The sequence below is a fragment of the Passer montanus genome, unplaced genomic scaffold (genome assembly GCF_014805655.1).
Source record: "Passer montanus isolate IOZ18808 unplaced genomic scaffold, ASM1480565v1 scaffold54, whole genome shotgun sequence".
Taxonomy (NCBI): domain Eukaryota; kingdom Metazoa; phylum Chordata; class Aves; order Passeriformes; family Passeridae; genus Passer; species Passer montanus.
The window spans coordinates 1,336,031-1,363,733 of record NW_024370374.1 but is presented as its reverse complement, the minus strand read 5'-3'; the positions used below and the strand labels follow the sequence as shown (position 1 = coordinate 1,363,733).

General features: G+C 38.7%; 1 protein-coding gene across 6 annotated transcripts in view; it reads right to left on the bottom strand.

The window, feature by feature from the left end:
- GAS2 (growth arrest specific 2) overlaps positions 1-12,155 on the bottom strand; it is a 92,439-nt gene extending 80,284 nt beyond the window's left edge. The window contains exons 1-2 of one of the 6 annotated variants that reach the window (XM_039725014.1): positions 11,980-12,155; positions 2,413-2,572 (exon numbers count right to left, since the gene is read on the bottom strand). In XM_039725014.1, coding sequence (XP_039580948.1) covers positions 2,413-2,554 — 142 coding nt within the window. In that variant the 5' untranslated portion in view covers positions 2,555-2,572; positions 11,980-12,155. Of the gene's footprint in view, positions 1-2,412; positions 2,585-11,537; positions 11,861-11,936 lie in introns of those variants that run through there. The other 5 variants (XM_039725013.1, XM_039725009.1, XM_039725008.1 and 2 more) reach the window with 5 other exon arrangements.
- Between the last annotated feature and the right edge of the window lie 15,548 nt (positions 12,156-27,703).

Genomic DNA, 27,703 nt, shown 5'->3' with positions numbered 1-27,703 from the left:
CCTTGTTGAGTCCTAGTACAGATGAATGACAAAAATATAAATGCAACAAAAGTTAAATTAAGATAAATGTTATGCATAGTAAATGAAAGTTAAATGTTAAATGAAGTTAAATTAAATTTAACTTCAAAAGTTAAATGAAATGCATATTAATTTCCTTTATAAATTGAGAAATCCTATTGCATGAAAACTGCAATAAGGCCACTTACAATGAAGCCACACAAGATACAGACACAGCAAGCTAGGATGTGGATACACATAGTATTATCTGCTCTGTGTTACTAGCACATCCATGCATGTAAAGATCTACTGACCATTAATTCAAAACACATTATTTATTTCATGCAGACAGGAAAAAAACCCAAAAGAAACAAAAAAAGGCTTCCATATTCTTCTATCCTTTTGGATGCTGAAAAATGCATGGTGTATATTCATTTCTATTTTAATGCATGCTCACACATACCTTCTCTACTTAAAGTTTATCCAAATTATGCAGTAATTAAACAAAATTTGAATTCTGAGTTAATATACTCTTACGAATAACAATTATTTTCATTCACACTTCATTTATTTTGAATATGAATTTTAACTTAATTGAAATATTAATTTGAATAACAATGTCTACATAGGAATTCAAAGCACTCTAACAAAACACTATAATTTCAATTCATCAGCACAAACTCTGAGAAAAGGAGAGCTTGGTGCAAGAAGGTGTGGGGGAATACATTAAGCAAATGAACTGTATACACTGCTTAATTAAAAGAAGGTTGTGCCCATTGAGTTCTGCAGTGCAGAACTTGGTGTCCATATGAAAAATCAGATATTTAATTACAGTTGGCATTTCGGAACCTCCTGCTGGTTGCTACTTTCTTGCTCAAAGGGTGACCTCATTCCTAAACTTTTCACTGGGAGAACTCTGTTACAAACTGCAAGCAAGCTTCTGTTTGTTTTAGAGTGGATCACTAAAACGTCATTGTTCAAAACATTTATACAATATATTGAATCCTTAATGGAATGTGCTGCTTCCAATTAAAAAACCAGTCACTTGGATTATTGTCTCGTGAAAAGTGGAATGAAAAGTTCCGAATTTTGTTCTGGTTTTGCATAGACAATTTTATATTCAAAACACATTAATTTAAATGGAAGTACCATACAAATAAGTCATTTAAAACACCTGCCACTTTTGCAGTTGTGGATTCATAACTCAACTGAAAAAATAGGTATTGTCTACCTGCAAAATATTGTGTTCTGTTGACATTGTGCTTATTGACCACGTCTGTCCTAACATAAGTGATATTTCCTTTTCCTTCTCTTAAAAAAGAGGAAAGAGAGCAATAGAGAATGTGCTGATGAGAGACAATGGATATACTCTGTTACTGTATGACGTCACTGAGATGGATTAACTACAGCATTTGCCATGACAAGACACTGCCCATGTCTCACCAGAACAAATTTTCAGAATTTTTTTTAATTAAATAAGTTCTCCAAAACCATGCACATCAAATTTTCTTCCAAAATCCCATCAACTAAATTTCCATGCAAACATAGCTTCTGAAATATTTTTCTTCTCTTTATTTAATGAGAGGAATTAGTGGCATGTCTCCCTTAGCATGAGGTATCGCCTAAGTAATCTATTTCTTTGGTAGTATCCTCTGTATTTACAGAGATCACATAAAAGACACTTTTCCCTGAGTGTTCTCAGCAAACAACATACTATTTCCTGGCTCATAGTTTCTAAATTCCACCTTCTTGAATAATTTGCACATCTCAAAGTATGGAAGGAAGGAAAGAGACAATCTCATTTGCTCTTTCTTATGTTTTTTTTTTTTCCTCAGTTTTGGTTTGCATCCTCTTCTGACAACAACAAGCTTTGTCTTCACACACCAAGATGCACACCAGTAAATCTCCAGGTCCCAGCTAGGCTAGGTCAAACCCCTCTATGCACAGGCTACCACAAGTCTTAGCATGCATTGCCTTGGGCAGCAATCATCAATTACCCGACTGCTTGGTCAGAGAAGAGCTATTAAATGGTTCCTTCTGATCAAGACAGTCCCTACACCATACTCTTCAGGAGGCCTAGCAATAAAAATGGAAGACATAGGTGAAGGCAGCAATTAATATCCTTCATCTTAGTGGTATAGGTACAGAAAACACATGCAAAAAAAAAAATTAACGAGGAAATTTGAAAGAAAACTAAACACAGAATATATAATGTTCAGTTATGTTACTCACAGAAACACAATGGAGGTAAATTACTTGTTAGCTTTTCCGACCTTGCTAATATTTGTCTTTTATGATGGTAGCTACGTAGTCATAACTTTATTTTTGAAGCACAAAGAAATCTGAATTCCCAGCTAACAGCTTAAAGAGTTCTCACACTACCCAGTATCTGCATTCCATCTTATTGTACCTTACCCAGTAGGTTTGTGAGCCAGAGGGCCAAATCCTCTTTCATTGGCAGCAAGTTGGCCTCGTGTCTACTTGCAAGCCACTGACTGTACTGGTGCATGTCAGAGAGACCAGGCCCACGTGCCTTGGGGCTCAGGGCAGTGCACATGGCTTATCTTGTCGTCCCCTGTTTACAAAATTATGTAAAAAGAAAAAAAAAAGAAAAGAAAAAGTTATTCATTATACCAATTAAAGTCTCACGTGCTCCATTTTCAGAATTGTAGAAGATAATCCCAACCAGAATGTAATCCCCATCTCTGGAAGTGTTGAAGGCCAGGTTAGACAGGTCTTTGAGCACCTGAACCATTTTGTGATTCAATAAGGACAACACTAATTATGTGCCTAAGAAATCAGATATTAGACAAACAGAGGTGGATCTAACACATGGTTGCACACACTAGTGACCAAAACTTTTGTTTTGATAATGGATTTTTTTTATGTGATTAAATCATAGAGATAAACGTTAACATCATTTGTACTCACCAAGCTACACATTGCCCAACACAACAAAATGTTCTGCAAGTAATTATTAAAATCAAATTAAAATAAACATTTTGCACAAAGCTAACAACTCACTATGGTGCCTGACCCAATACCCAATAGCAATTCAGATTAACTGGAGAGCTTCAGAGATTTTTGGATCATGCCCAGGAAAAACATGGCAACAACCAAATTACACTCCTACAGCAAACTTATTAACAATTAATAAATGCTGCAACCAAATGGAAACAGTGTATTCTACAGCTTGAAAATTATTAAAGAAAAAACTACACCAAATATATTGACTCAATAGCATTATTGCTTCACAAAGCAGCAGAACAGCTAGTGTTGGTCACTCACACTTGCCACTTCCCAAATTCTCCTCTGCTTTAGTGATGACTTACTGAAACTTCTCAGGTAAGACAACTAATCTTTAACACACATGATGTATTAAGTGTTGTCAGTCACTGGAGCCACTGCTGTTAGAACCACTGGACCTATCTCTGTGTCTGAAGAACACACTAGTTCTCCACCTGTGGCAGAAATGTGCAAGGTTATTTTCCCCTCTCTGAAAGAATCTTGCAGTAATTGTAGCGATGAGTTGAAACCCTTCCTTGCCTGGTAGGCTGTAGCCCACACCAACCAGCAGACACAAGGTCTTGTAGAGGTGGCACTAGACAGGCATTAAGTGAATGTGAGACCCATAAGGAATGGTCCTTTGTCTATTCTCAACAGCCTGATCCACACCAATTGGAGTAAGACATGTCAACTGCCTTCAATTCATCAATCTGCAAACACTTTCCCTCTGTCCTTCGCATATCTTTCATACCAGGTAAGAGATATTTGTGACCTTGAAAACAACATGAGAAAAAAAGAACAATTTATTATACTATCCATTATGGCCTGAAACCAATTTCTTTGTCAAAAAAACCCAATATTTACTAAATGTAAAAAAGAAAAAAAAATCCTTTCCATAAAATTGCGCTGTAACTGACTTTTCCAAATGTATGCAATGGTATTTGGGATATCTTAATACTTGCATTAAAATACTCCAGCATTTTTTACCCTACTCTGTGTAACTAAACTCCATGTTTGCAAAAAGGTCTACATAAGCTCTTTTTGACAGTACCTCACCCCAAGTCCTGAAGTTTAGCTTGCCCTTGAGATAAGGCACAGCTTTCACTACAAATATACTTCTTACTGAAATTAGACAAATTTTTCAGTTGGGGAGAAGCAAAAACATACATAAAAAAGATTTATTCTCTTGTATAAACACGTATTTCTGAATTATGAGTAGATTTTACATTTTTCTAACAAAAAAAATCCTTATGTATCAAAGCTTCTTTGAAGGCAGTTTCTTTTTAAAGCAGACTAAAGTACTTAACTTATGCACAGCTCTGTTGTGAAACTGACTTTGTAAAACCGTCAGCTTGGATTTATGGCTTCCTGGTTAATTAAATTCAAATCATACCTGCTCATTTAGGGCAGGCTGCAAGGGAGGGGAGGGAGAAGACTTGGACGGCTAGCTCTGCAAAAATCAACCTGGATTGTCACTCTCAAAATAGATTGATTCAGACTAGAAGCTACCAACAGCTAAGGAATTTCAATGAAAGTATATCTGAAGTTTCTCTAAGTTACTCAGAACCACATAAATTATTCTTTCAAATCACTGCTTCATTTTGGATTGAAACAGAGGCAAGACAGATAGCTGACACAGCTGTCATCAAAGATTATATGGGAAAGATCAAGTATTTATCACATACTTGCCTTCCAGAAAGAGCCGTCAAGTAATTTTGACCACTTACTGGGATCTACAACCTCCACTGATACAGTGAGAGCCAAAGTGAAATAAGCTTTGTTTTTTTTCTCTTGAATTACCTCTCCAATGATAGTGGTAAAATTAAAAAAAATATCTTATTCCTGAGTGTATGTATCTAAATATTTTGGAAAATCCTGAAATCCTGTAATTTGTTTCTCTTTACATACAAATTGGAAAAATACAACAGAAAAAGCAGAACTATTTCACTAAAGAAACCAGTTAAATGCTGCACCTCTTCCCAGTGAAGGATTTCACATTTCATACATGCATTGTGGAGGGAGTAAGACTGCATGACACTTGGAGGTGCCTTCCAACCTAAATGTATTGTTATTTTCTATTTCATGGATGCTCAGAGCAATATGAATAATGAAACTCTACACAGGGTCTGCCCTGCTAGAAGGGTAAAAATTGGTGCACACACGCTGAGCTGGTTGTGTCAAGAAGGAAACAACAGGCAATACCCTTTTCTTTCACCCTATTTCACCACTTCCAAGACTATGTATATGAAGTGCTCTATGGGGCTAATTAATCACCAGCATTATGATATGGCTGACAGTCGTCCAACACAATACAGGCTGCTGACACTGGTGGGGCTGAAGGAATTCTATGGTCTCAAAGCCACATTTCTTTAAGAAAAGACAAAACAGAAGCAAGGCTTCTTAAACAGCGACATGGAAGCAGTCTGGGCTTCCACAAGAGTCTGTGGAAGAAGTACTGCAGTCTATTTACACTTCAGGCCTGTTTCTGTGGAAATGCAGAGTAGAGAATTGGGAGAATAGGGATGTTATTTCAGTTTGTCTCTAAAATACAGCATTGTCTTTAAGTATATTTCATATTGACCCAACTCAGCAATCAGGCTGTGTAAAGTCCTAAGAAACTTTTGAGACTCATTCAGGGAACAAAAGTGGGAGAACAAAGATTTTGGAGGATGCAAGGGTGCTTCAGTCTCTTAGTAACTCTGGTAGTATGAAGAAAAAAGAGGGACAAGAAAGGTATTCTGAGTTTAAGATAGTTTTCATAAGACACATCCTCAGAATGAGAAACTGGAAAGATAACAAAAGCCAGACAGGCACGTGACAAGCCTCTAGAAGGTGAAAATGATTAATATATTTCTATACTGGGACTAGGTCTTCTTGAAACAGTAGCCCTGAATGAAAATAATGTATGCACTAATTTGTCAAGTCGGCATGCAAAGTGAGGACTGAGGAATGATAAAGTTAATACTGATGAAGAGCCTGAAGAATCACAGATAAACCACATACAAAACAACCTTACCTCTGTGTAAATTTTCTTTGATTTCATTTCCAAAAAAAACCCAAAATTTTTCACTTCTCCACTACTTCTCTGAAAAACTACCCTACGCTTCAGTAAAATCCACAAAATTCCTACATTGGACTTTTAAAATCAATTGTTAAAAAATTAAAACTCTGCTTTCACGGAGCAGGGTATCTCCTGCCACAAACTCTACAAGTTATACTGGAGGTCAGTTATCAATCTGCAAGCATCAGAAACTTTCAATATCCTTCATGCAAACACTACTGAACTTGTTAAATTCAACATAAGCCTTCAAAATACTTCAGTACTGAAGTACCCATATAATAAAAAGTTGTCTACTTCACCAATTGTACTAGGAGATACTTATTAGAACTTCATCACACAGTAGCTGGGATCCACAACAAAGCCAAAATGTCATAGTTCTGTGAAGGTGACAGCAATGGAGTATTAAGCTCCTTCAAGTTCTGTTTGAAGATTCTTTCTGTGGTAAAGGCCAGGCCCTTGCCTCATCACCCAGATACCTTCAAATGTCTTCCTTAAAATGTCTTAATATATTTATTTTTCAGTGAACTGAAGTAAAGTTTGTTGACAATTTATCGGTGAGGAATGCGGTCAGAGGAATGGACTCACTTGCATCAGAGGTAGACAGCAGCTTTCAAGGATACCTCGCCATAGCTGAGGCAAGTCACTGGCCCCAACAACTATTTCATCCTTTCCTTTTGGCAGACAAAGTATGAACAAAGTAGCCAAAAAATATTGGGTTTCCTAATCTCACTACTTTCTAACAGCAACATCAAATCACCATACATACAGCTGTTTAAAACTAGCCAACACAAACATGTCAAATATTTTATAGAATGTTACACTTCTCTGTAAACTGCTGAGGCTGACGTGATATGCAGAAGCATTTTCAAAACTTACCTCTAAATGCTTTAAAGCAACTGATTCCCCCCTACTATTCAGAATGTAGATGAGGAACCGTCTTTGACTACTTTTCATCCTGTTTTGTTACAGTTCATATTTATGTAGCACAACCCTTTTTTCAGCCTCTCTCAATAAGAGAATGATGTCTCAAATTCTTAGCCTTATTGTCTAGATGAAGAATTCAGTGTGGGATGGTTTACAGTACACCCAGAAATGTATCAGATTCATTTCACTAAAAGGTCCTATTTCTTTCTGCTTGCTCCTACTGAACAGTGAAGTTCTTATTTTGCTTTACAGTAGTGCATTTAGTTATCTGTTTATTGCAGTTCATTGCTTGTATTATGCCAGCAGCATAAGCTTACACTATCTGATGATTGTTATCAGTGATCATCAGGTGAAAGCAATGAGAATCAAACAAGTGATCGTCTGTTTCTACTGGCTTTTGTTGGGGTTAATGGGTAGGAAAAAGAATCACGAATGATACACTGTACTCAAAACACACAGGAGGCAAAGACTGTTTAATCTAGAAAGTAAAACTGGATGCACAATGAAGCACTCACAGTTGCAGATCCCCAGATTGAATTCCCTTTCCTATTCCAACTACCCTCCTTACCTGTAAAATTGTGATTATTTTCTTCAACCAAGTATAAAAATGGAGGAAAAAATGTATATATAAAAGCTTGTATATATGATTAGATACACATACAAAGAAAATACACACGCTCCAGCCTGCTAGAAAATAATATAAACCGATATGTTTTTACTCCAAATTACCTATCAAGTCCCAGCATATATGCATAACAGCTTATACTGAGTAGCTGCTGGCAATGCAGTGGCCTCTGTACCACATGAGTTTCATTGTCACTTCAACCTGGTTCCCAATTAAATATGCATTAATTCTCAAATAAAAAGGGGCTTGAACCATTTCCTCCAGCTTGCTCCCACATACAATCCTTCCAGGTCAGGAATGAAGAAGTCTTGCTGAGTCACTTGCTCTTTAAGACTTGACTTAAGAATTAGCATGGAAGTTAAGTATCCAGTGAAACAAGCATTTTTCTTTGCATTCAGTTAGAAAAGAATGAAAACAAGTTAAAAGTGTCTGTGGAGGGGAAAAGGAAAACATCATAAAGCAAATGCAGAACTCCCTATAGTGACCAGTCAAATCACCTCTGATGCAGAGGTCCTACATGATGTGCCCTTTGCATCATAACATGTGACAGGGACACTGTGCATAGACATCATGCTTGGCCCACCCAGGCACTACTGCCCAGCAGGCAAGTTCATTGACTGGCTCTGTGCAGTTGGCAGCCAAACCAGAGCTATCCAGGACTGAAGAGCTGCACATATGCCAGTTCAGTGGCCCAGCTGCTCTGCAAAGTTGGAGCAACTGGAACAGAAGATGTTACAACTCTGCCTCGGACCCTGGGTTCAAAGACTCTTTTTTCATAAATCTTATCAGGATTAAATATGCAGGCTTGAAGCTTGTTATAACATGACTGAGGAAGCATATTAGCCACCAGTTGTAGAAGAAACTAAACATCATACACACAACTGTGCAACTGCTTTACTGTCAGTGATAGAGGAAACAGCTACTTAGACAAGATCAGCAAGTTTTTCTGTGAAGGAACTGCAACTTGAGCAGTAGACTGTACATTGGCTTTGACAGAGGGGTATCAGCTATAAATACAGACAAACTCCTGCTGTCTTAGAGAGAAGGTAATGCTACTGGAAAGCAGCCAGCCTGGAAGGAGAGGAGACAGAGGATCAAAAGCCAGAACGGAGCTCATGAGTGTATCTGGCAAGGGTCTCTGCTGGATCTCCCTGCTAATTCTAATCACCTCAAGCAGATGAAAAAGAACAGAACTTTTGAAATTTTACTGGAGTTTAAGTGGACTGCGCGCACCATTCACTAACTGTAACAGCAAGCTGAGTGCAAAAAAGGCATAAGATTCAGTGTTCATAAACAGATTAAGTTGCAGAACAAAATGCATAATTGTGCAAGCAGAAATGAAGCTGCCCACAATTTGGGACCCATATTGCAATCACCACCTTCACATCATCAAGTGCCAGTTTTATAGACATGGCAGAACCAAGGATAAATACACTCACATTTTAAAACTTACTTCAGTTTTCCTGTCTCAGTGTTGACATATTTTTCAGATTTGGAGAGTATAACATCAGTTCACAGACTAAAGGTTGCTCTTATTTTTCCATACATATATACTAGGTATATATGCACACATACAAGCAGAAAGAGGGAAAATATGAATGCCTTCCTTTGAGAGCCACAAAAAGAACTAAAAACTTTTCATTTTTTAATGTCAGGAAACTGTTCCCCATGGTGAGATCTGCTAGACAGTGGAATGACTTTCCCAAATGAGACTGTGAAAGCTCCCTTTCTTGAAATGCTAAAAATGGACTAAAAGAAGCAGCAAGAAAAAACTCAGAGACTTGCCCTTCACTGTTAGATGTTACTTAGTCAATCTTTACCACCTTCATTTCCCAGTTTACTACAGAAGAGTAATCACTCTCCTTTTGCCCTTTTACATACATAAAAACAAACACAATAATTTTTGTAGTCATTCTGCTACTGCCTTGCATATTTTCTCTTCAAGAGGTATTTGCAGAGCATTCCCTTCTATAAGAAACAACAGGTCATTCTTGTCTGCTTTATCATACAGGTAACTTACATGTACTCGTAACTTTGCTCACTACTATAAATGAGCAGATAAAACATAAGCTGACAAATGCAGGCAGCATATCTTTATAAAGAAATTTAATTTTTCTAGATATTTTATTATCCTTATAAACTATACCACAACCAATTTAGCCCAAAGTTTCTGAGTTTTCCCAGATTAACTTGGAACATACTGTACATTAGGAGCAGGGGGAGGGGCACTGAAGGGGAACCACCATCTGAAACTCATTAATCAATTAGGATTTTTCATGGCTTGCATCAAAATGTGATCTACACTGATAGAGTACATTTTAATCACAAGAAGCCTTTGTCCTTTACATTATTTATACACATTACAAGTGTGTGCAGTACTTCGAGGGGAGGATGGAGAACCTGGCACCACAGCTCACCGATACCTTATACCTGTAAGGCCCTTGGACTGACGCCAGACCAAAACAAAATTAACTGCACTTAAAAATCTGTTCTAATCATTGCAAGCCTAGATGTTTTCAGGACTATGCCTAGTAGAAACAATTTTATTGCCTTGATAATGTCTCCCTTACCAAAAGGCAAGCAGAAAGTCTTTCACAATCAGACAGACTGAATGCTCCTAAAGCAAAGCTTTAGGAACATTCAATATCTACTTGCTCATGAAATTGTAACTTCTAGAAACTGAGCCTGATTCCTCAGGCTTGAAGTTGATTCCTCTTTGCATGGCTCTTACTGGATGTTTTTCTGATTGTCTAAGCAAAATAGCCATTAAAAATTAGTTCAAAAGAAGTTTCAACCTCCACCAGTTAGCAAATAAAATATATATTTAAACTGACATAACACATCTGACAAAGAGTAGGAGTGTCTTGCTGTAAGGACACTATGCAGACAGTACTACATGCTGACTTCCAATCATCAGCTTTGCTTTTAATTATGATGTTCCATTTCTAAATCCTGTCCTGAAATTAGTGTTAAGTTCAACTGAGAGGTGTAAAGTAGAGTTGAATAGGTACTGTGCATAGTAAGTGTGCCAATTTAAATAAGACTGTAGGTAAAATAAATAAAGTGACCAAATAAGCTAGCAGGATAAATTAAGTGGCAGCTAGAACTTGAGGATAGTATTGACTCTTCAGCACTTCACCACCTTCATATAATTTTGACCATGGTTCCAACAAGAGCAGTATAATCCTGATAGATGGCTTATGGCACCGTACAGCATGAATTCAGGAATGTCCTATTTAGAAACCTCCTATTAAATCACAATCCACGTCACAAAACCCTCATAAAACTGCTACACTTGGCACAGCATCTAATTTGCAATAAAACAAAAAACACATAATGCACATGGAAAACTAATAGTAATTCGTTCATTTTTCATTGCAAAGCAATGTCAGAAGTATGTTGAATCTGCACTGGGGAGCCTGCAATGCATCCGTCCCGTGCCCCAGGAGCTGAGCTCCCCTAGGAGCGTGCAGAGGCAGCAGGCTCAGATGACACCATTGCGCCAGGATGCACACAGCAACCCTAGACAGGGACAGCAACCTTCATTCCTTACACGTACAACGTTAGCGAAGAAACAGAGCCTTCTTAAAAGTGAAACTCCGTCCTCGGAGATTTGAATTTAGAGCCTGAAGAGGAAACCAAGCGTCCCGGGCTAACCGAGGGCGGCTTTTGGCACAAGAAGGGTCTCGTTCTCTTGGCTCGGGGGGCGGCGGAGGGGCGAGCTGGGGCTGCCTGCGGGGCTCGGTGCCTCCTGCCCGCGGTGCCGCAGCCCCGCCGGCGGGCGCTGCGGACGGACAAACCCGCCCTCCTCCTCTCGCACCACCAGCACCCCAGGGCTGCCGAGAGAAGCCATAAAGATAAACCAGAGGTTGGGGCCAGGGGTGAGTGCACAGTGAGTAAGAGCCACCCCACATCCCTTCTCACCCGCCGCGGAGTCCGATGCGTTCGTCCTCCTCGGGGCCCCTCCACAGTCAGGCTGAGCTAATGGCTTTGCCATGAGTGCTGGAAGCGCTGCTCCCAGGTCTGCCCCTCGGGGGCAGGACCAAGCAAACCCGCCGCAGCCCCCGGCCCTCCGCGGGATGCCCAGGGCAGCCCGCACCCTCCCGCGGTGAGCCCCGGGAGAACCACGCGTGGGCCTCCGCCACACACCCACGCACATTCTCATTCCGCCTCCGCCATGCTTTCAAACTCCCACGGTCACAGAGAGAGAGGGAAAAAATCCACACCGAAACCCCCCGAAGCCCCACCAGCAGACAGCGGCAGCAGCCACCCCCGTGGTGCCCGCCGCCGAGCCCAGCCAAGCCCCGCTGCTCCCCGACGTACCCCCGCGGTCCCCCGGACTGGGAGAGCAAGGAAACAAAAGCACCTACTCCCCACCGAAGAGCCGCCGGGCAAAGATCACCTTCCCGCTCCGCTCCGGCCCCTTTCTCTTTAAACTCGAGAGCAGCCGGCGAGACACGCGAAACGCCCTCAATTTAAAGGAGCCCGCGTAGCGAGCCCCGCCGCACGCCTGACAGCGAGCCCGCTGCACGGGCAGGCAGGGCTCCCACCTCGGCCGGGGCGGGCAGGAAGGCAGGCAGAGCTCCCACCTTGGCAGGGAGGGGGGAGCAGGCAGGCAGGCAGAGTTCCCACCTTGGCAGGGAGGGGGGAGCAGGCAGGCAGAGTTCCCACCTCGGCTGGGGGGGAAGCAGGCAGGGTTCCCACCTCGGCCGGGAGAACAGGCAGGGCTCCCACCTTGGCCAGGGGAGCAGGCAGGGCTCTCACCTTGGCTGGGGCGGGCAGGAAGGCAGGGCTCCCTCTTCGGCCAGGGGAGCAGGCAGGGCTCCCACCTCGGCTGGGTGGAACAGGCAGGGGTCCCACCTCAGCTGAGGGAGCAGGCAGGGCTGCCTCTTCGGCCAGGGGAGTAGGCAGGGCTCCCACCTCGGCTGGGTGGAACAGGCAGGGGTCCCACCTCGGCTGAGGGAGCAGGAAGGCAGGGCTCCCTCCTCGGCCGGGGGAGCAGGCAGGGCTCCCTCCTCGGCCGGGCAGGCAGGGCTCCGGGGCTCGCTGCCCTCGCTGCCCTCTCGCCGCCGTCCCCCCGAGCAGGGCTCCCACCTCGGCCGGGAGAACAGGCAGGGCTCCCACCTCGGCTGGGGGGAGCAGGAAGGCAGGGCTCCCACCTCGGCTGGGTGGAACAGGCAGGGCTCCCGCCTCAGCTGAGGGAGCAGGCCAGGGCTCCCACCTCGGCTGGGGGGAGCAGGAAGGCAGGGCTCCCTCCTCGGCCGGGGGAGCAGGCAGGGCTCCGGAGCTCGCTGCCCTCGCTGCCCTCTCGCCGCCGTCCCCCCGAGCACAGCTGGGCGGGCTGGGAGCAGCCGCGCTGCCTCTCCTCATGCTTCTGTCCGCTCAGCTCGATGCTCTCTTTGGGAAACCCAGCTTTGGTTTTGTTTGGTTGGTTCGGATTTTTGTCTGTTGTTTTGTTGTTGTTATTGTTTTGCGGGGTTTTTTTGGTTGGTTTTTGGGGTTTTTTTGTGGCTGGTGTTGTTTTTGGTTTGTTGTTTGGGTTTCGGGGTTTTTTTACACTTCCCCCTCCCCCCTCATTTTCCCCCATTTTTTTCTTTTTTTTTTTTTTCCCCCTCTCTGACACCGATTTCCTACCCTATAGCAGTCCGCATTGACTGAACGGAAGTTTAATACTTGGCTTTTTCAGAGGGACGGCAAACGCAGTTCACACTGATTTACCCTTGAAATGCTGAGGTATTGTATTACAGACTTTGGCAGCGAGTTGATGCTTAGTTCCATTTATCTTTTATTATTGCTCCCTTTCCAAGACTCGTGGTTGTGGAAATGGAAAGAAAAGAAGAAAAGAAAATGTCACATCCAAGATAAAACTCTGTTTTTTCTTTAGTTTGACTATTATGTCTGGAATTTTTTAACACTTATAGACACATCTTATAATTATTACTTTTTTTTTATGGCTAGAGAAATATTTGGTGGAACTTTCTTTGTTGCTTATTTCTCCAAAACCATTTCATGCTATCTTGTACATCTTGAATAAAAAAGTATACTGTTCATAAACTGATCATTCATTGTATACATTTTAAAGAGTGATGGGTAGAGGTTTGGCTTGTTCTTGTTATCTGTGCTTCATTTGCCAAGCTAACTTTTAGCACACCATTATTTCAGACATTTCATTCTCACGTTACGTCATTTTTGTGATACTTCTACATTTTGTTAAATGTCAGTGATAACGTTCTCCAACTATTGTTTGTTCACTTATTCCCTGCCCAGCGAAGCCCCTTTTGTGAATTCAATAGCGGGAAACAGATGTTCAGACTTCTTCTCTTAATGCATGAATGTAGATGGTCTTGTTGAGTTTCCTAATGGTATCATGCTATCACTTTCAATAAGAGTGTTCCAGATGAACAGTGCACTTATTTTTCTCTTTCAGGGTAGAGTCACTTAATTAAATTTTTCGAGCTAAAACACATGTATAATTATACTGAAAGAATTGTTTTAAATTGATTGCTGAAACACTCATCAAACTGACCCTTATTTTTTATTTACATTCATTTCTTTGTACGCTGATCTGCTGGGAAAACTTGATTTGTGTAATTAATGCTGGGCTATTTCTCAATAATTGCAGTATAAGCAGGTTCCTATTCCCTGAATAGCAGATATTCATTCCTGGCCAATCAAATGCACTCTTGTTATTTATTGTATTCCTATACTAGTATTATACTTTTCTGGTGGACTATTAACTGCTGTGATGAGTGCTACTTAAATGAGAGCAATTCATCAGCATGCTGATATAGTTAACTATGGTGAGCTCTAACCATCTACTATGTGAGTAACAGCACAGAATTAAATCACCTCCTAGTTTTGATCCAGTTAGTAAAATTTTAATGCCCCTAGGCATGACTGTTTTCATTGGCTCATCCAATTTTTTTTGCTCAGAAAAACAAAAAGGAGAAAAAAAAGCCATAAAAATAAATCCTAAAATGCACTGGGTTGGAACCGATGGTGAGCTGATAAGCAGATTCCTGCATCCACTTGATTGTCTTACAATTTCTTACCTGACCTTGAGAAAGATTTTATTTGTTACTTAATAAAGAGCAGCAATTCAAATCCAATTTATGTCAACTCAATATAAAAACCACCTTGAGATGAGAAGACAAATTTTGTTAAAATGTCCCTTGTACTTAAAATCCTGGTAATTTCTAGAGAAGTTGAAAAACATTCTCCTAAGCAACAGTTACACCTTGACCAGAAGCTTCTCATGGTTCACATTCTCTTGAAGTTACAAGATTCCTACTAAGTTTAGGAGCAATTCTGCACAGGGAGTTAAGCTGAGGCTTTTCCAGATCCCATGCAGTAAATCTTGTGTGAGCATTTGCATAGGTACCAGTAGGAAGGACTAGAAAAGCATTTGTAAGATTTTGAAGCTGAGGTTGGTTGTGTGCTCCTTTATCTATCCGTTTGTACCAAAGGATAATCTAACAGCATGAGAGTATTCATAGATACTTTATGTATCTTTTTGTATTGAGGATTGATAGCAGACAAACAATATGTAACATCCAGTACAAGAGCTAAGAAAAACAAAAAACTGAGGGTTAGATCAAATCTTACTCTAGCCAAAGGGATGGAAACCCAGTGCCAAGTAGGCATCTGAAATGTCCATTATGTGAATACTGTGGAAGTTTCAGTAGCACCATCATAATTATGAATGAACTGAGATTCACAATTCTTCCACCTTTAACATTAGAATTCGGCTTTCAAATTGGACACAGTAACTTTGGAGCCCCAACAGAAACACATTTTCTGCATAAGGTTCAATAACAGCATTGTTTACCTTTGCAGAGGAAATACACAAAACCTTCCTAGTCAAATGCTATCATTTTCATTAGTCCTTCACACGATTAATCTTAGGTCCTCACGCTTTCAAGGTCCTGTGCCCACATATTTTGATAATAGTTCCGAGTCTACTTCCAAGCAAATAAGAGGATGAATGGGTATGAGAATAAACAATGATTTGAAGACAGACATAGGGAAGGAGAGGGAGAAAGATAAAGCATATTTGGAAGTCATATGAGCATGTATTGCTGAATAATATTAATACCACTGCAAAATGGTTCTATATCTTGTCTCTAGATAATATGCCTTTCCTACTGTTTAAATTAATTCTCATAATAAATGTGTATGCGTGGCTGAGATGCAACAAATTCTATCTGAAGATATCATAAGCTTTTTATGATTTAGGACAAAAATTCAGGATTAAAGATTCTGTAAGATTTACTTGGTAGCAGGTCTAAACCTTGATGCATAGATATTGGGAGATTAAATTCATTAAGTCAGCAAGGATGACCACAATGGCCCATTTTATCTGTGTAATTTGTCAGCCCTTTCCTAAAAACTGTCTTAAATCACCACCTCTGATGACCTGTGAGTGCTGTGACATTATCAGGATTTTCTTATGCAGGTACCTTGCAGATCATTTACAAATGGGAGAGAAAAATTACCTAGATCAAAGGTTTCTCAATGCCCAGGAAGCTGAAGCAGCAGTGACTGAATGGGAGGAGGAAAAGAGGCCAAGAGAAGACAGTGTAGAGTGGAGGATGAAGATACAGGCATCTGTAAGATCTAAGAGAAGAGAGATGGGAGAGCACAACTGAGTTGAGTAGCAGAAATGCTGCATAAAATGTATATTGAATTGAGAATATCATACCTGCTCATTTTCTTGCTTTTCTGACATTAAAGGGACCATATAATTAAATTATTTAACTGAAAATGAAGTAAGTTTGGACTGCAGAAATAGATTGCTTTGTTTTTTCTTTCAGTACATGCCACATAAGTTAAAATTCAAAACACAGAGTTCAGAGGTGACTAAAAATTGCTGATACTTGAGTCAGTTTGTTAGAATATGAGCAGCAACAATGAGTGCAGAACGTGTTTCATAAATCATCCAATATTACTGCAATATTATAGTACTTACTTTGCCACAAATTTCCATGTCTTCCTTGACTTTTAATAAAGGGAGAGTGGTCAATAGCTTTGCAGGCCTGAGATTAGTAAATACAACCTTATGGAACTTGCTGAAATATATTGCACTAACTGGTGTCAGATACACATTATTTTAATTTTTTTTCTAAAACAGTTGGAATATAATGTAAAAATCTCAGTTAAAATGTGTCCTTTGTATGGCAATTTTAAGAATAGAGGAAAAAATTAAATGGGTAGAATTTAAAATTGTTTCAGTTATGCATCATTTACTATTTTCATTACCATGAAAATAAGACATGCTGTAAGTTAATTCCATCCTCTTATAATTCCATTCAACACACACAGTGACTTCACAGTCAACTGAACTTTTATCCAAGCTGCAGTGAAACACTCAAAGCCCTATGAAAAACTTCAAACTACTCCTTTACCATAAAATTAGTATGTTTTGTCCTTCCATCTTGTAAACTTACTATGCAGGAATTGTACTTTCTCTCTATATAATTATATATACTAAAAATAATTACCATTTTAATGAAACTTTGGTTTTAATCTTAAATATGATACTGAATGCTGTAATCTAAGAGAAGCCAATTTTCATCATTGCAAGTCCAAATACAAGTTAACTGTTCCCTCTGCATTATATTTACTAAAACATGTCTACTTCTAATCTTTGGAGGAATCTTCATTAGTGTCACAGAAAACGCCTGGATGAAATTAGACGCAATAAATAAGACTTCTGTGATGCTTGGATTGATGTACTGTGCACCAGCATACATAGATTGCTCAGAAGATCCAGGTCTATAGTATGTGCATCACTGGGACAAATATTCTAGAATAAGTGCTCGCAATTGTGATTTGCATAGAATGGTATTATTTGGCTGAGCATCACTTATCCATGGATACAGAGCATGCAGTTGATATGTTCAACTACACAATAATTACCAGGCCAAATATGTTCTGTCTGACAAAGCACAATAATCTGTCCCTAAACAAACAGAGCCTTAAACATAAATGAAGCAGACAGTTATTATTAATTTTTTCTTAAACCCTCAGTTACTACATTGATAAAGGTCATTTAAATTCCTATGTATATTGGATAGGCCTCATAACATCTTCCTTCCTTCCTTCTTGGACTGAAATCAATGATACCCTCACATACAGAACTCTACACTTTTCTAACTACAGCTCATACTACACTATCTTCCTCACAAGACAATGTAGCAATTGAAAGTGATTAAGACATATAGAAACTTAATCTGAGATAACTGTCAGAACTAGCCCAAATGTAAATTAAGTGATGATCCCTCTTCCTGTTCCTTATATTTTACAAGACATCTAGATTTTGTGGCTGGTCTCTACTTGGAATGGACAAATGATTAAAATAGGGTGCTGAGGTCACATAGAAACACTGGATTTTAACTGCTGAAAACACAAGAAGAGCAGTGAGAAAAAGACAATCTAAACAGCTATCCCTGCCACATTGTCTTCTTGTAAGTGTTCTGGGATCATTTTATCAGCTTCTTTTATAGTAGTTGAATCAAAATACATAAACTAATTTTCATAGGAATTAACAGATGAATGCTGTGCTTGGGAGGCAATTTACAAAGAGTTCTGATGCACATATTGCAGTTTCTTGAAACTTGCAAAATTTCCAGACCAAGAATAGCAGAAGACCAATCAGTTTTTCAAGAACTCAACAATTATTTTAAATGGAAAATGTTCTAACAGAGTAATAATGCCTGCCCTCCTACTTCCCCTATGGCTGGTCAAATTCCTGCCTTCCTTCCTTTTTGTTTTGGATGTCTTCCTTCTCTTGACACAGATCTACGTTTCCCTTTAATCATTAAGATTCATTGCTTCAATTTGCCTTCCCTTTAACTTATTCCCTTTGTTATTGGGCTTTGTATGAAAATAGTTTGTTGGGTTTTGTTTATAGTTAACCAGGTCCCAATTCTATCCCTTACAGTGAAACTCCCATTAATAAAATCAGGTGAGGATTTTTTTTTTGAGCCTAGATCCTAAGAACAAAATTATCAGCAGTTCTTCCAAACTGAAAGAACTGCAGATAACTATAGACATAGTTTTAAATCTCTTCTTACAGAGAAGTATATGGACTCAGTTCAGTCTTCCTAGCTTCATCATAACCACACTGATATTTTCCCAGATCACTTCAGTCTACACTTGTCAGAGACATAATTGTAATATTTTACTGAATGGGGAAAAATGTATTTCAGTAGGAGAGGTACTGATCTGATACCTCTAGAGGAAAATGCTAAGGTCAATCCCAAAGGAAATAGGTGGCATACAGAGGTATTTTATGTGAGACAAGTATGTCTTTCTTCCCTATTGACTACTTAGTGAAAACAATTTCATCAAACTCCACTACCCTAGTCACTGGAATAACTTCTGCAGTCCAATTTAGGATCCTGTTTCCATTTCAAAGCCCCACAGATGAGAAGATACTTTGGCTATCTCACAAGTTCAGTTCTATTTTTCTCACATTGCTTTGTCTGTGAAGCAAAAAATTCTAACCTATTCAAAGTGATGCACAGTCACAAAACATGCAATTTCTAATAAACCTGCCTTTGTAACAAGGAAATTAAAAATTCATTGCCTGGCTAGCAATGGAAAGGAAGAGATACAGAATGGTCCTTACAGGTGAAAATTAAGTGCATGCTTAGGTTTCTGCAAGTCTGAGTTTCTTCCCACGCTGCCTTCACAGTTCTCCCAATCTTTTTCCTGGTGCTTCTGACACAGCTGTTCAGCACTTATCCCTTAACCCCACACTTTCTCCATCAACATTCCAAATTAAGTTTCTTCACAAGCTATTGTTGAGATACTACCTTTATTGCTATTTTTTTCCAGGACCTTTTTTCCAATTCACAGTTCAAGCAGGCAATCTTATACCTTAAGGAATGCTTCAGGTCCAGCATTTCTTTTCATTCTTCTACTACAGTGTCATCATCAAAGCATTCCTAATGGAAAGAACACCATTCCCTCTGCACCATACTATGCTGCCAAGTGAAACAGGGTGAATGCCAGCTCATTTAATAAGTTATTCCTGTCTTGTGGGGTTGGGAGATTCAGTTCCTTTTCCCACCTCTGCAAATGTATCTGTTCTATCAGTTTTGCTAAACCACTTTTTATTTTAGTTTTCCCATCTGTAAAATAGACAGTGATAAAACATAATCTCATAAAGTAGTTCATGCCAGTGGACACCAAAAATTGTATTGAGATAGCCTTGATTTATTAAGTTGATTTATAGAAGCACCCTGCACTTATTTCTCTTCTCTGTCTTTTCTTCTTTCTTATCCTGCAAGCCACATATCTGGTAAAATGCTAATAGAGAAGGGAAATAAGGAGGTTTGGGAATAATCCTGGCTCTGGTTATCACTTGCTTTCATACCTAAACAAGAAATGTGTGTGTGATCTTAAAGTATTTAAGTTATTAAGGGAAAATTATTTAATCTTCCAGACGCTTCAGAGTTATAATCTATAACATTATTATCAAGTATATCTCGTGAGGATTGTGAGGCAATATTAAACATTTTGATGTCACAGACTGAAGATTCAACAAATTAAAAAATATTACTTTTTTAGTGTATTACCTCTTTTACAAGCAGTCATGTTGTGAAGAGGTTGATCAATAGCAGAATCATCTCTATGACTTTATACTTCATGTAAGGACACTTTTCCTTCAGGAGAGAATGCCCAGTTCACAGTGTTACAATCTGAAAGATGATAAGGGAATAGCTAATTGCTGACAAAAGACTAGTGTTTATATTGTTAGGGTGTTACTTCAGCACCTGCAATCCACAGATCATCCTTTTCCAGTTTATCCTTTCCTTCACTGGGAATGATTCTTTATTCTGTTAACAATATCAAAATAACAGTGTCAAAATAAGGAGCTGGTTTTGTTCAACAGTGTACATATTTAGTTTTCCGCTTGGGAGAGCCTGATGCATTTCTTTTTATGCTATAGCCAAATGCCTTGGGCATGTTTTTCTAACTGAGGTTGGCTGAAACTGCTCTGCTTTCCTGCTGCCTGTCATAGGCTGAATTACAAGCAATGATGGGACTGGTTACCGAGCTCCCCACATTAATGACATATGTTGCTGAAATGCATTGAGAAACTTTTAGTGAGATCAAATTGCAGAAGAACTTCAAAATCAAATGTCCCAAGCTAACAATGATGAGAGAAAGAGACAGAAAGCTAGTTTTTTAACTTTTTAATATTATAGCCATGCTTACAAATAAGATGAGTCATAATTCCAGTATTAAAACTTATTCTGTGTGATCTTTAAATTTAGGACATTTCTATTTCTTCATCTGCCCCAATTCCATGCAAAGAGCCCACAAAACAATTAATAATTCAACAAATGTAAACAACTACTTGAACAAAATATTGTAGGTCTGACAAGTGAAAAGAAATAGGAACCAAATAGACCAAACTAAGACTAAATATTTAGAATGGTTATCTGAATGATATGACATTCTGAGATGCTAGTAATTCCATATAGAATTTGCTACCAAATATGGTACTGTGGATTTGTGGCCCTCAGGCTTCATACAACAACAACAACAGGAAAAATAGTAACCTGAAGTACTGCAGTCTTGATATACACAAGTGCTAGGGTCTAAATCCATCATAAGGACCTCTATTTTCACCCTCACAGTTATGGATGTGAAATATTCATCTGTAGAAAAAATGTATGGTAAACAAAATGATGCAGGGTTCTATCATGGCACAACTGGTGACCCGCATCTGCTGTAACGCACCTGAAGTCTTCCTGGACAGAGATAAAAATTATAATGTTCTTAGGCTTACTTTAATTTTTATTACTCTAATAATAAAAACTAGATTGTAACCTAATAAATAGGTTGCCTTAGTAGAATATATAATGATATTTTATGTCCTATGAATAGGCTAAGTTCACTGTCTGCTTCTACATGAGATACTATAAAAGGCAAATCAGAAGAAATGCTGTGAGACTGAAATGATAATAGTGAATGACTCAAAAAAACAGCCATTTGCAAAAGCAACAGGTGCTTTTGCAGACATGCAGAAAGTAATTGCCCAGGTGCAGAGGAGGTGCACAAGCTGGGAGCTACAAGCTGGGTACAAGCCAAAGAAGAGAAAAGGCTGATAAGAAGCTGCTCCTTCAAGGTGGCATAGTGCTTTTTATCATGCCAGTCCTTTTATCATATCAATCTCTTACACAATTGGCTCAGGTGTGAAAACTGCCCTCTGAAAGAAGTACTGCTACATACACATGTAGACCTGAATGTATTCATCCCTCTGATGGGCCATAACTGGCTCAGCTACACTGATATGAGTGGCAGCTGTCATGTCCTAGAAGGTGTCATGGACTAGCCAAGACCCCAAAGTGCCCTGTGCTCCACAGTGTTACAGTGTGCAGTGTAAATCTCCCACCTGGATTCAGCCTCTATTAACCCACTGAACTTTTGTTTCATGGGCTCTCCCCACCCTGATGTATCAAGAATGCGAGGATCACTTAGAACAAGGGAGGATGAAATTGCAGCAATCAAGTCTCCTTGCTTGATCCACAGGTGGTGACTATGTATTTTTCTTCTCTTATACTTTCAGGTTTTTCCTTTATACATGTTTTGAAGTGTTATCTTTATATTGCCATATTATAACAGACAGTAATAACCAAAACAGCTACATACCTCCTTTGAAATTGTTCTAAAATAAACCTTACACACACACACACATAGATATAAACCTGATCATTCAGGGTTGCTTCACTCTAATCCACCCCAAGGAATATATTAACAAGAACCTGGGCTACCTTTGTCTTCTGGGGCAGGTCATAACCAATTCAAAAATGTGAATGAAACCAAGAGGTTGCACTTCCGTGAAAGTACAAAGAATTGCACTCCTTAGCAAGTACAAAGAATGCCAGGCCCACAACATGTCCATTTTCAAGAAAGAGAGTCGGGAATAGCTTTTCTTGAAAAGATATTTTAAAAATTAAATAAAAGGCTACAGAGTCTCCCCGTTTTCCAAAGTGGAACATAACCCTCCCCTGGGATATGGTACAATTCCACTAATTTTGCTGAAAGTGGCAGACCAGTTACATGTTCAGTGAACTGTTCAGAACTGGGCTGCTGAATCACTTTGGAGACAAATTTAGTGGGAAATCCGTACCCAAACCTTGTGGATTAAATTTGTGTTTATGTCCATTAATATAATAACTGAGACATGCTTGGAACAGGACTGAAGTTACTATTTGCAATTTAGTAATGTAAACCACATGTAAAATAAAAAATTAAAAATTAAGTAAGATCCATGTTGTTATTTTGCACCAATATTTTTGTCAGTACTTCCCAAGTACTGGTTAATTCAAGTTACCTGAGACACTGATACATTGGCTGTAGTAGCAAGTCAAGCAAAAGGCATCTATTCACAGCACAAATTATCTAGAAACAATAATTTTTTGTATAATTTGAACCTTACATGCTTGCTATGAAGCCTAAATATACACATTGTAAAGTTTTCCCATGGGAGTGATTTCAAAAACTGTAAAAGCAAAGACTTGGAAACTAGGAAGAACAAAATGCTATTAGAAATTCAGAAAAATAAATAAAACACCCAGAACATATGGTAAGCAAAAGGAGAAACAAACATTTTCTACTCTGAATATCAGCCCATTCTAAGCCTATTCTCTGAGGAACCACTGCAGGCAGTCTCTACCTTGCCAGTTCCATGTCTTCTCTGGTTCTTTGCACAGCAGCAGGAGAAACAGTAGTTTTAAATCAGGACATGTATCTCAATTTTGTCAACAGGACAGGGATTGACATGACCCTTTTTTCTTTCCCAAGTGCTTTGAATATAATAGATACGCCATACTGATTTTATGTAAATGAACATTTTGGTTTTATTGAAAGTAATTTTATTTTAAAATTTCATGTAGTAGAAAATTCTAACCTCTCATTTGTAGTGAAATCACTGTTTTGATACCTAAGACTAAAGAAAATAGAACCAAACTGCATTCTGAGATTAAAAAATTTCTCAGATTACTCCCATGGAAATGCTCTGGACTATTTCCTTGGATAAATCATTTCTGTACTATAGTTCATAGCATCTATCCATTGCAGTATTGAGGCAAGTTACACCCAGATTACAAACTGTTGAGTTTCCCATATAAATCCTGACTGCTGCCAGATGCACAGGATGCTTCCACTACATGAATGAGGATCTCTAACTTGGACAAAATCATCTCTCTTAATACAGAAATTTTCAAGAGCTCTCAAGACCCTTAGGCATCTGGTTCCCATTGACTTGCTCTTGTGGCAAGGTGCCTAACTCCCTTAGGTGGTTTAGAGCAGTTAATCATCAGCGAGTTTTGTCTGGAAGATTTGATCCATATTGTCCATTTGCTAAGAACTGTGAGATCCAACTCTTTCTACAAAAAGCAAGGGAACCAATTCCAGCCCCCAAGGGTTGTAAGTTGTCAGTTAACAGAACTTCACACTCTTTCAAATGCTGATGAGCATCAGCATTTCACAGAGAGAAAATCAGACGCAATATTTTTCCTTGTTTTATGTAATTTTCTTCACACAGAATATAAAACTCAAGTACATTTCTGAGAGAGTAATTACTCCTTGATGAAGTTACCAATATATTTTTCTCAAAATCCAAAAAGTTATTGTAATACCAAGAAATATGATGATATTTTCAACAGTAGTTTCTACTAAGAGTAGTGTTTTTTTCTCTTTTTGTTATAACAAATGGAATTAATATGAATTTTATTATTTCCAGGTTTAATACTGGGCTACTGCTACTTTTTTTTTTACCAAAAAACCCCCCCCCCAAAACAAAAAACACCAACCCCCAGCGCCCTCCAAAAGAAAAAAAATCAACAAAAAAACCCCCTTTACTAAACCAGACTTTTCTTTTAGACTTTTCCTTCAGTTCTAGGAATTCATCTTCACCCATCACCCCATCCACAGGTACAAACTGCACAAGAATTTTCTTTTGCTGGCTTTTAGTATTGTGCAAATATCCTTTGTGCTGGAGCTCATCTCTGCTGCCTTTTTTTAGCCCATTGTTATTCTTTTCTGCAAGTACAAGGGAACACTGTTAATTGGGGAAGCTAATAGCAACATTTCAAGACCAGCTATGAACTAGCATATCATGCTACATGTTACCTGTACTGTCATGCTTTTTGGATATACACGGAAGTTCCAATCTTTGCCATTACACGTACCCTTCAGTGCACTGGACTAGGAATCAAGTAAGTCAAAATAATATGCAATTGACATGAAATACAGCATCCTAACTGCTATAGAAACCACAACACCAAAACATTTTGGGTTCTGGGCCTTTTTACTAGTTAAGTACCTTTGTTTTCAGTAAAAAAGTGGGAAAAAAATTCTTAAAGAACACCATTAAGTTAAAAACTCTGGAGTCAGAAAAAAACTTTTAACTGCTAGAGGCATTTTTGAGACAGGTACACAACTTGCTATTAGCAAGCAGCTCTCAATATAAACCAAAATTGTTTAACTGAACTATTGATCCTAGAAGTGGCTGCATGAGTTTTAATGATCTGCTTTTAGAGGACAATATGAGTGTAGATAACAGAATCCAGTATTCCTTTGTATGTGTTTACGTAAATAAACCAACAAATGAAAAAACTCCTTACAATTTTCTTAAACAGGAAGAAAAATCCCTTCAAAGCTTTGCATTAACATTTGCTTGATTCACACATTTATATTATTTTTCCAATTGAATGTTCTTCTTGATATGCTAGGATGGAGAAAAGTAAAATCTTTTAACCTTAATGAGATTCACATATAAGCTCCTCCTCACATCAAGAATGTTTCTTACCATCCCCCTCGCCCACATTTGCTTCACAGTGAAAAGGATGTTAAAATGGAAAATCAAATTAGTTTGTAAATATTAACCAATGAGCTTCTTAGGAAAGACTGAAAAAACCCTACGTATACATTCTGTGGTTTCCATTTCCTTGGTTTTATTGTCTTTATGTAAATTCTCCCAGGTTTTTTCAGGTTATGTGTCTGGAAGCCACAGCCATTCAGTAGAGTAAAAGTTGAGAGAATAATGAGAAATGTGCTGGAAAAATTCACATAAAAGCTTTGGAGACATGCAAATGGAAACAACAGATACGTAAAAGCCATAATGCTCAAAAAAATAAATGTGTACCCAGCATGTGCATACCTGTGTTTCAGTGTAGCTCTCTCTGAATTCACAGACATATTATTTGTAAAGACACTGTATAGAGCAGCAAAGGAGTGGGATATGACAATTTTGAGATGTTTTCAGGATATTAAGGCAATGAAAGTGAATAATCCAAATGACTTCTGTTATTAGAACACGGACTTACATATAAATAACTCTATACGTAGTTGTCTTGGCACTGAGTTTTATATATCTTTTTATGTAAATGAAAAATATAACCAAATATGACATGAAAATGTGTTTATGAGATCTCCCTGAACTCTTGTGCATGACAGCAATTTAAGTGCCTTGGAAATATGCACAATCTACAAGTAGGAAAGAATCTTTACTTGTTATTCTTAAACATTCATTTTTTTCCAATACTCTTACAGAGATTTGTCATTCAATACTAACCCTGTGATGCTAGACTAAGCTTAGTCCAAGTATGCTTCACTTTATACAAGTACTGAAGTGTTACATATCAAAATTCCAAACCTGTAGCCATAGCCAGCCTTTATGACTCAAATTTTATGGAATATTATTTTCAGAGGACTCGGTAAGATGATCTCTAAAACAGATAGCTCTTTAAGACAGTTCTTAACAGGTACCCAAAAAAGAGAGGCTGGGTTCAAGAATGGATGAATTTGTGCACCTGATCCTATAAGAAAAGTACTTAAGATAAGTAGATAAGAGTGTTAAAGGAAAAGTAGGCATGTAGGCAAACTAATCAGTACATGCTGTGACCTACCAAGCCCACCACCACAACAGGCAGCAAATTAAATCTCTCTAAAGGGCATCACAAAGGCAAGTGACCAAAGCACACAGCTCAAAACTTTACCATTCATCAGCTGAGCAACATTAATGCATGCTCTTATCCCATAGCAAATATAAGTTAAAAATGCATTAACTCAAACAACCTCAGGCAAAACTACTTATAGCTAATACACACATAACAACTGCAAATGGTTTTTTGACGTGCATACATGATCATTTAACAAGCTTCATGTGGTGCAAGGGAACTTTGAATGTCTGTACTAATTTCACTTCTGATTGATTATTCACATAGAAAAAGGTGACTTCATTTGCCACCCAATTACACTTATGTTCATGTCTATGATACTGAAGAGCTATAGCCCTCTCTTAGCAGTTTTTCTAGTATGGTTCTGACTCACAGTATCAAAATGAAAGATAGAGCTAGACAGCAAAATCTGTCTTTTTATACAAAAAAATAATTTTTGGTACAGCCAGACATAGGTTAATTAGAGTGAGGTTTAGGTTATCTCAGTGACATGTATAGATTTCTTTCAATATGCTGAGTTTCAATCAATTTTCACTCTAGTTCATTTCAAAACTGAGGCTTGGCCATTGACACCAGTTACCACACTCATAGCCTAACTCATTACAAATGGGCATTGCTACTAATATAGTGATACACTACAAGCAGGGCTTAGAGGTTTCAGGGGAAATCCCCCTGATGACAGATATGCCTTTTGTACAATCTGAGGCTCATGCTGATCTACAAATTAGTAGGTTCAACACCTTTATTATGCAATTTGATCTGTTCTCATGCCAAAAGCACAAAACAGCCTTGCCCCTTTTTGAGATACTGAGAGATTACATTGACACACACACAAAAAAAAAAATCTTAAGTACCTCAACAGAAGATATGGAAGGGGTGATACAGTCTGCCAGGCAGTGGCTTAACTAATAACCTCAGTTTTCCACAGTTTGTTGCAGAAATGGAAAGAAATTCTACAAGAATGGTTCACAAGTTTAAAGTCTTCGCTACATGGAAGATAATAAGTATGGCAAACTTGTGTCTAATACAAAATTTGAGGCAGCAAAACAAATCTCCTTACAGTTAGAAAGTGCATTTTAGTGCCAGAAATATAGAAGATGATTATAAATC